The following is a 9,472-nucleotide window of genomic DNA, read 5'->3' as shown; positions in this document are numbered from 1 at the left end:
GTAAGACGGTGACCTCTCGACCTTTTTGAACACTATCACTTTGTGATTAGGATCTCTAGTGTTATATTAACCTGCTGCACAGCATTACAGACTCCAGGCAATGCCTGCTTTAATCACGGCCGGAGGACCTCAGACACATTTCAGAGAGAATCCCAGCTTCATCAAAAATACAAAAGTTTATAAAGGATAGAAATACAGAACACAGCAAAATAACATGATGTTCTACTTGTGATCATTTTTCTCGTATTTGATTGGTTCAATTTGTGCAAAACAGCATGAACCCACACCCTCTGTTGGCAAAGCATATTTAGATGTTAGAATCATCTGAATCAACAAAATCATGGGGTTGGTGGTTCATTGTTAGTTCATCGTTGATTACTCATTATGGGACTATTAAATTCAGAATAACTGTCTAGCCAAGGTATCTTCAGAGTTTCAGAAACAGCAAACTTGCTAAAAAAATACTGCTGATATTATTTTCAAATGTTAAATGTTAACCTGTAAAGAGAAATCAAAGGTTAAATATTTTGGCCTGTAATAAAAAGTAATGTTAGTTCATGATTAGTTCAAATTTCCATCACACCACATACACACTGTAAATATAACATTTATTTATTTGGCTTATAACATTTATATTAAAATTGTTTGTTGCAAACATCATGCAAATCTGTGTTTTCGGACCAATGAGAGAGCAATGCATAACAAATTTTTTTGGCTCCTTGAAAGTTGTAAGAATGTAGACAGTCCCAGAACAGAACTTTGTGGGTAATTTTGCATTAGCCACCTTTTGCTCTTTCTTAAAGCTGCAGTCCGTAGCTTTTCCTCTTTGTCGCCATCTCTGTTTGAAGCCTGCGATTGCAGTCATTCGCGGAATTATTAATTTTACGTGAGTTGTACATCGGCATGAAACAGCGCGGATGAACACAATGTTGTGAGGAGAGTGCGCGTCGCGGCTGTCGGTCACAGCGCCGGTGTGGATACTGGCATTCAGAATCACACATTGTACTTTTTGGAAGTACAGGATGACCAACATAAGAATTTTCACCGGAAAATTTACTCTGAACAAGTAAGTAACATTCACTTTTGTTCAGATCAACTACGGGGAAAATGCATTGATTGCACTGCAGTAAATCGCGCTGATTAAATCTAACGATCGCTTATGTCGAACCGTGCAAATTATACTTTGTTCTCAAATTGTTAATGTTAACAACATCAGCTTTGCGTGACTACATTTAATGTGTTTTATGGTTACCTGTAGTTCAGAATTCATTCTCCATAATAGCTAAACGAGAAAGGCACAACAAAGGAAACTCCATAACTGTGTGAATTAAGCAAACAATTTTGGTACTGTTACACGATTGAACTATTGAAATGTCTTACTTGTCCAGCAGAAAAAAGCGTCTCTTCTTCCGTTCTGAACCCCTTCAAAACACAGAGTTCACGCACCAAAAGCCCTGCTGATGTTTATCCTTGTGTTCACATGAGACGGTTGCTGTCTTTCTCTAGCCACTTTAAATCCGAAGTACAAAGTCTTTTGGGTTTTATAACTGGTGAATCTCCAGTTGACACTGATGATTGTCGTTTGGATCTTTCTGGATCCGCCATAAGTTCAATTATGTAAAGTGCTGCGAGAAAAGGCATCTCTACTCTCCCCACCGTCAACATCGTCACGCGCAGTATAGCCGACTAGCCGAAACTCCTCCTTTATGTGTACAGATGTGACGTAATGACGCAAAGACATGCTCGAATTTCCCGCGGAAATCCACCAGTACCACTGGAAACAAAATCATTATTACAAGCTAACCGTTTTGAATCGAGCTACGGCAAGCAGATAGTTTTGAACACTGGCTGAATATGTTTTTTTTTTTAAATAATTATTTTGGATTATTTTTAACTTGAAAAAAGTTACGGACAGCAGCTTTAAGGCCCGTTCACACCAAGAACAAGATAACTTACTATAACTGTAATAGTGTCCAGACCAACGGACTTTCTATATCATTGTTATCGTTAAAGATGTGGTGTGGAGTGTGGACTCAGCTCATTATAGTTATAGTTATCATCCTTGGTGTGAATGGGCCTTTATTCAGATATTATTATATTGTGTTAGTTCCAATCATTACTTCCAGTCATTAGTTCCAAGAGTGCTGAATTTCAGACAAACAGCACTAGGGCTTTTTACGGTTTGTACTGTATCACTCTCATTTTCATGTTTGTTCTTCTAGAGATGTGGGGATTGGTAAATGTGACTCTTTCTGTGGGTTACTTTGTTACACCAGCAGATGGTGACAAGTGACTGTCTTCAGTCTTCATGAGTTATATGAGTCTAGGTGGATGCCTTGTTTGTTTGTTTGTTTGTAATAAGTCAATGGTCACCAGAATGGTTTGGCTAGCAACATTTTTCAAAATATCTCATGTTGTGTTCACCGTATAGTTTTAAAATGACATGAGGGTGGGTGAATGATGACAGAACTGTACTTTTGAGTTGTCGCTTTAACAAGTCAAGCCATTCAAAAGCACAGTCCACTTTTTCTCATCACAATTCATAACAAATATTTTATGGTGTATCGCTTAAGATCTTTTTCAGTTCACTTTTAGAGTAAATTTGTCAGTTAGTGTTGTCATTGTTGATTGTATTGTAATAACTAATAGGTTACTGTCGCTATTGCTAAGTAACACGTTTTCTTAGATTGTGTGATACTGAATATTGTAGCCTATGAGTATTTTGAAATGGGTTTTTTAGAGTAAAGTCTTTTTTTATTACATAATTACAATGCAGTACAAAAAAAGAGATAATACACAAGAACATGTGGGGTTTTGACGTTTGCAAAGACCTTTATTATGAAATACGGGCTGTAACGGCCATTTCCGCTGGTTTGCGTTGACGTAGTCAGTTTCACACAGAACTCGGCTGATTTTAGGAGTGAACACCGGGGTTGAGACTGCTAGAGAATGGTGGCCCTCCGCAGGTAACTAAACCGCATTTAGTCGCTCTAAAATGAATGAAAATAACTTGTTAAATGTTATATTTTACATATCCTGTCGAAAATATGGGTAAAAAGTCTGTGGTGGCGATTTTGTGTGGGTTGTATGGACGGCTAAGCTAGCAGGCTAAGTTGCTCTTTTCTGGCACTCCCTCTGAGTCTCTCTTGTCTCTCAGGGACACGTGAGACAGTCGAATTCAGGACGGTTGAAATCGATGCGGCTCCGCTTCAGACGGTCCAGATGACAGACCTACCGGCCGGCCAAATGATCGCTTTTCCGCCGAGGCTCTGAACGTCTTCAGCTGCTATCCGGTTACATTTTTGGGGGACGGACGTGAGAGAGCCCCCGAGACGGACATTCACACGCCAAGAGGAAGTCTTGAAAGACCGCAGGCTCTTAAAGAGGCCTCAGCACTTAAAGCCACGGAAAAATCATCGAAAAATCGCTGCTTTTGTCGCATCTCTGTGGATTAATAGTGAGTGTGGCATTTTTCAAACGGGCACCTCCCTACAACCGAAGCAACAGCGCTGCAAATCGAGCTTTGACCTTTTCGTCTAGTACTGAAAGTTTTCAGTACTGTCATTTAATCAGCTGAACAGTGGCCCGTATCGGCTGGAAATACATTTTATTAACACTGACTTTATGCCCAGCAGCGTGATAACTTTATACACGTGTTCTGTTCACTTCTAAATTTGACATTCCCAACAAGAAATCTTTAAAAAAAAAAAGCCCATTTATTTTCCTTTTGACATACCCATATAAAACTCTTTTTTTTTCTTTTTTTTGGAGGGAAGTAACCATTTATGAACAGTTTGCAAAATGGGGAAGATGCTGTCAAAGATATTTGGCAACAAGGAGATGAGAATATTGATGCTCGGTCTGGATGCCGCAGGGAAAACCACCATCCTTTATAAGTTGAAACTCGGCCAGTCCGTGACCACCATCCCAACTGTCGGATTCAACGTGGAGACGGTCACCTACAAAAACGTCAAGTTCAACGTGTGGGATGTGGGCGGACAAGATAAAATCCGTCCCCTCTGGCGACATTACTACACGGGCACGCAGGGGTTAATTTTTGTGGTGGATTGTGCAGATAGAGATCGCATAGACGAGGCCAGGCAGGAACTCCACCGCATCATCAACGACCGCGAGATGCGGGACGCCATCATTTTGATTTTCGCCAACAAGCAAGACCTGCCGGACGCCATGAAGCCGCACGAGATCCAGGAGAAGCTGGGACTGACACGCATCCGAGATAGGAATTGGTACGTGCAGCCCTCATGTGCGACCACCGGAGATGGACTGTACGAAGGCTTAACTTGGTTAACATCTAACTACAAGTCTTAATGATACTGGCACTGACTGTTTAGGACAAATGAACTCAATATGGGGAAAATCAGATGACCTCACCCAATATTTGTGCTGTTTTGATTTAGAGTTAACATTTATTTTTGGTTAGTTTTCAAATGACCCTTTTTTTGAAATAACGTAATGGGTTTGGCTTGCTTTTAGTTTCCTGTCTACTGTGACACAGCCGTGTCACACACCTCGGACTACTGCTTAACATGATAAAGCATTCCTGAATGAAGATTATCTATTTTTTTGTTTGATTGTAGGTTTTCTATATTTGTTGTCTCTTCTACAGCTTCTTTCTTTGAGATTTCAGAGTCAAGCAAACAGTCCAATAGTGTGTTAAAGGCATTTTATACCAAGTATCGAAACTGTCCAGGCATCCACTGTAGCAAAGCACAGTTTTGCTGAGGAGGTTGTAGCATACTAATCGTAGGTAGCTAATGTGGTGTAACAGGTTTTAAACCGTGCCATAGTTATGATATCACTGACATCCAATGATAATCTACATGTAAATGAATCCATGGAACATTTTATGCAAGAGTCTAATTGTGGAAGGCGGGCTTACTACCACAGACATAACTTATATTCAAACAGCATAATCGAAACGGGGATGTCTTGTGCTCTCGAAAGCTTGAAAATCCACTGAAAGTTTTTTTGTCTGCATTGCAGTGTAGCCCAAAACAAGTTCAATGTTAAAGATACTTCATTTTTTTAAACATCGAGGGTTTCCTTTTGTAGCCCTAACACCATTAAGGCTAATTGCATTGACCAGATTGTCTTTGACTTACACTCATATGTCTCTAAAATGTGGGATTGTTACATTCTTGCATTTCAAGTGTAGTGCTTGCTTGCGGTAGAGTGGACTGAAGTTTTGATTTTGGAGAGAAATGTTTCATTCTATTCATTTCCTCTCTTTGCTTTAATCATTTTGAGAAACATGTACAGAAACAGCTATGTAATTGTAACTTCAAATTAAACTTAGTCATTTTAATGCTTTTAGTTCCTTCTTGTTCTGACCAATTCATGCTGTCTTTGATGCCTATCAATGCATGGGAGTTTCCACTGTCATTTACCGAAGCCAAACCAAAGTCAGATGGAAAGTGTGTTAAGCATTGCTAGAAAATTCTTTTTCGTTTTGTTCTAGGTAGTGCACATGGAAAATCTTTTCTGTTTGCTTTCCCGGAGTTTGAGGCCCATATATATATTTGCACAAAATTTTCCAAACCTGGGAATCCAAGCACTTTGGAATCCACAGCAGATAAGATTGTAAAGAATGTGTGTTGGGTTTAATGTTTGACCTCATCATGTGCTTTTGCACACAGGAATCCAGACACCTTTCTAAAGGGAACACATGTGAAACTCAAACTTTCAGTGAGTGATTTAATGTATACAGTGTGGCACACTTGGATCTTCCTTTAACGTCTTATCGCAAATATTTTGTTATATTTACAATGTAGCTAATCTCCCAAAATAAGCTGTTTTGAAGTGGCGTTTGGAAACAGGTCAGCTCTACACACCCCCCAGCAAATCCCACTGTAAAAACAGGATGTCTCCCGCTAACTCTCTAAAGGCCGCACAGCTGCTAAACTATTGCACACAGAGAAGAGTAATGGGCGGTCGGCGCTCGACGCCACAAATGCTGCTCTTGCTGACACAGCTGTTAATAACAAGTGCCGTGCTCACTTGTTGCTTTGCACGCCATCTTGAATGATTGTTAAACCGCTAGGCTGTTTCTTCTCTCACGCTCGACGGTATTCAAATCAGTCGAAGCCACAAGGGCCACATCAGCCGCTCACAGTGCCGGAAATGAGCTTGACTGCTGACATACTGACGGTTGTTTTAGCTGAAGTTTTGAAGTGAGAAATACTGTACTAACGGCATAGGAGCAGATACTGTAACCAATCCTGAGGGATAAAGCAGCTACTGTTGTGGTCCAACTTGTTGAGACTCGCTGTTATACCAAAAACCAGACATTTGCATGTTTGTTAGTCACATTTACAAGATCAGAACTGTTTGAATTACAAAGCAGGTGATTGTCACACTATGTGTGTTTTATGGCTGCGTCTTATCTTTCTTCATTGGCATGTTGTGCGCCGCATGTGGGTTTATGAATAACTGTGGAGGCCAAAAGTGTGGATGATTTCATTCATGACCTTCTTTTTTAGCCGATGTTTCATCCAAAATCTTATTTGGATATATATAATGCATACATGCACACATACATACACCAAGGCTGCATTTATTTGATCAAAAATACAGTAAAAACATTATAATATAAAATATTACAAATTAAAATGAGTTCTATTTGGACACCTAATTTATTCCTCTGATGGTAAAGCATCATTACTTCAGTCTTCAGTGTCACATGATCCTTCAGAAATCATTCTAATATGCTGATTTGTTTAAGAAAAAATTAAAACCATAAATAGAAAGTATATATATATATATATATATAGTGTATTATGTGAAATTCTTATTATGCTTGTGTTATGTGAAAGGATCCTAGTACTTTGTTATATACACACACGTGATAAATGAAGGCAAAAAGTAACAAATGTTTCCTCTCCATTTTCATATCAGCAGTTTTTCATAAGATTCTCAGTGTGTGCGTGTTTGCCTGCTCAGGAACTTTTCGTGCCGAGCTGGTTTCATTGTCATATCTAAAGGGAAGTGGTCAGTGTGATGTCAGGCCTGGGCTGGGTGGCTGGGTGGTGCTCATGTGGCTCTGCTGATGCCGGGGTTGTGCTGATGACACAGACACTATTAATAGTCGTCTCTGTGTGTAAGAGGGCAAAAATGCACCCCTCAGAATACCAGTGTAAACGAGAAACCACTTCAAATCTTTAACACTTAAGTGCAAAAGAAGAAAGAAGACAACATTGTGCAGTATAACTGTGTATATTAAAGAAATGGTTCTCCGAAAAATGAAAATTCTGTCATCATTTACTTACTCTCATGCGTTCCAAACCTGTATGACTTTCTTCTGTGAAACATAAAATATTAAACAGTATCTGTCAATATTTTGGAAACAACACTATTTTTTATGTTTTTGAAAGACTCCTATGCTCATCAATCCTCCATTTATTTGATAAAAACAATATTGTGAAATATGATTACAATTACAAATAATGGTTTTCTACTTTAATATAATTTAAAATATAATGTATTTCTGTGATGCAAGAAATCATACTAATATGCTGATTTGATACTCTTTTTAAAAAATTGTATTTATTTTATTCAGGATACATTGATGAATAAAAAGTTAAAAAGTACAGCATTTATTCAAAATAGAAATATTTTCTTACAATACAAATCTTTACTATTACTTTAATATCAATTTAATACCTCCTTGCTAAATAAAAATAATTTCTTTCAAAAAAAGAAGGAAAAAATTACTGACCTCAATCTTTTGAATGGTAGTGTATATTGTTACAAAATATTTCTATTTTAAATAAATGCTGTTCTTTTTATGTTTTTATTCATCATAGAATCCTGAAAAAAAGATGTTAAGCAGCACAACTGTTTCCAACATTGATAATAACTGAGTATCAAATCAGCATGTTATGATTTCTGAAGGATCATGTGACACCGATGCAAACCTGAATTTTCATCAGCCATTACTCCAGTCTTCACAGAAATAAATTATACTTTAAAGTATATTACAATAGAAAACCATTATTTTAAATGAAAAATAATATGTCACAATATTAATGTTTTTTTCTGTATACTTGATCAAATAAATGCAGGCTTGATGAGCATCAGAGACTTTTCAAAAACATCAAAAATAGTAATGCTTCCAAACTTACACACACACAATAGTCAATGGTCACCAAAACTGTCACCAACATTCTTCAAAATATATTTTGTGTTTCGCAGAAGAAAGAAAGTCATACAGGTTTGGAACAACAAGAGTGTGAGTAAATGATGACAGAATTTTTCATTTTTGGTGAAGTATCCCTTTAATGCGCAACATAGCCTAATACATTGCGGATAAGTACCAAATGAAGAACCCCTTCGCTGTCACCCCCCTTTTTGAGAATGGGGGTTAAAATGCACCATTCAAACTTAAATGGTTGTAATTCAAGAATGCTTTGGAATATATAGACCCAAGTTTGGTCTTGTTTTAAAGGAAACACTCAGCAGTCACTTCAAAAAATGAAAGTATGAAAAAGTTATGGAAGTTTAAATTTACAGTAAATCAAATATACTGTACTATATATTTTTTATTTTATAAAAAATATACATTTTACAAAATATTTTTCACTATAAAATTACTATAAAATCAAAGCCATATATCTAACCAAGTTGTGTTCCAAATTTGAAGTTGATTTCACAAAAATTGAAGTTCCCATGAGATTTTGTTTAGGCGTAGTACCAGAAATAGCCACCGGGTGACATACATTCCATTGAATTTAGTTGTATACATTCTGCCATAACAAATTAATACATTTCTGTCCAAATATCAATTCTGTCACAAAATTTGGAACCTTGAGACTAAGACCTTTCTGACAATATGTGTTTTGTCAGGATTAGAAAAGGTTTTGATCATAAATTATGAAATATAATGATGCCCAAAAGGGGAGGAGCCTGATAAAATAATTTAGAGTACCGTTTCTATGGTAACGCAACGTTCAATTTCAAAACGGTTTTCACAGGATGAATTCTGAGTTTGTAAGCTTTCAAATGATACCTAATTTATTATAACTACTAAAATATGTGATGTAATAAAAAAAGGCGAAAAAAAAGATAATATTATATTTTAGAGGATAATATATATATATTATACTTTTTAGAGGATAACATTATGTTATAATTTTTTATTGAAAAATACTAGATTATATGTTTTATTATGAACTTTTAGCATGAAAACCAAAGTTTCAATTATTAAAAAAATAAAAATCAAAACTAGTAAATGTGTTTGGACTTGTAGCTCTAATTGAATAAAACTGTTTTAAGTGGTTCCTCTAAAAGTTGAAATATTGTATTGTATTGCTTGTGGGATTATTTTTCTGTTACAATTTTTTTAAGTTGCGGTTCTCTGTTCAGTCTGGCATCAGTGTGATGTTCCGCATTAAAGTAATTCAGGCAAAGTTTCAGTTAAATGACTATAGTATCGATTCATTGTTCTTTTAATGAA

At 36.8% G+C, this 9,472-nt stretch overlaps 1 protein-coding gene across 1 annotated transcript; it reads left to right on the top strand.

The window, feature by feature from the left end:
* Positions 1–2,863: 2,863 nt before the first annotated feature.
* Positions 2,864–4,592, top strand: arf6b (ADP-ribosylation factor 6b). Its single transcript, XM_056245531.1, has 2 exons — positions 2,864–2,966; positions 3,158–4,592. Exon 2 carries the CDS (start codon positions 3,802–3,804, stop codon positions 4,327–4,329), a length of 528 nt encoding a protein of 175 aa, XP_056101506.1. The 5' UTR covers positions 2,864–2,966; positions 3,158–3,801; the 3' UTR covers positions 4,330–4,592.
* The last annotated feature ends 4,880 nt before the right edge of the window (positions 4,593–9,472 follow it).

Source organism: Rhinichthys klamathensis, unplaced genomic scaffold (assembly GCF_029890125.1).
Source record: "Rhinichthys klamathensis goyatoka isolate OS25496 unplaced genomic scaffold, OSU_Roscu_1.1 h1tg000032l_1, whole genome shotgun sequence".
Classification (NCBI taxonomy): domain Eukaryota; kingdom Metazoa; phylum Chordata; class Actinopteri; order Cypriniformes; family Leuciscidae; genus Rhinichthys; species Rhinichthys klamathensis.
This window is presented reverse-complemented; position numbering and strand designations above follow the sequence as displayed.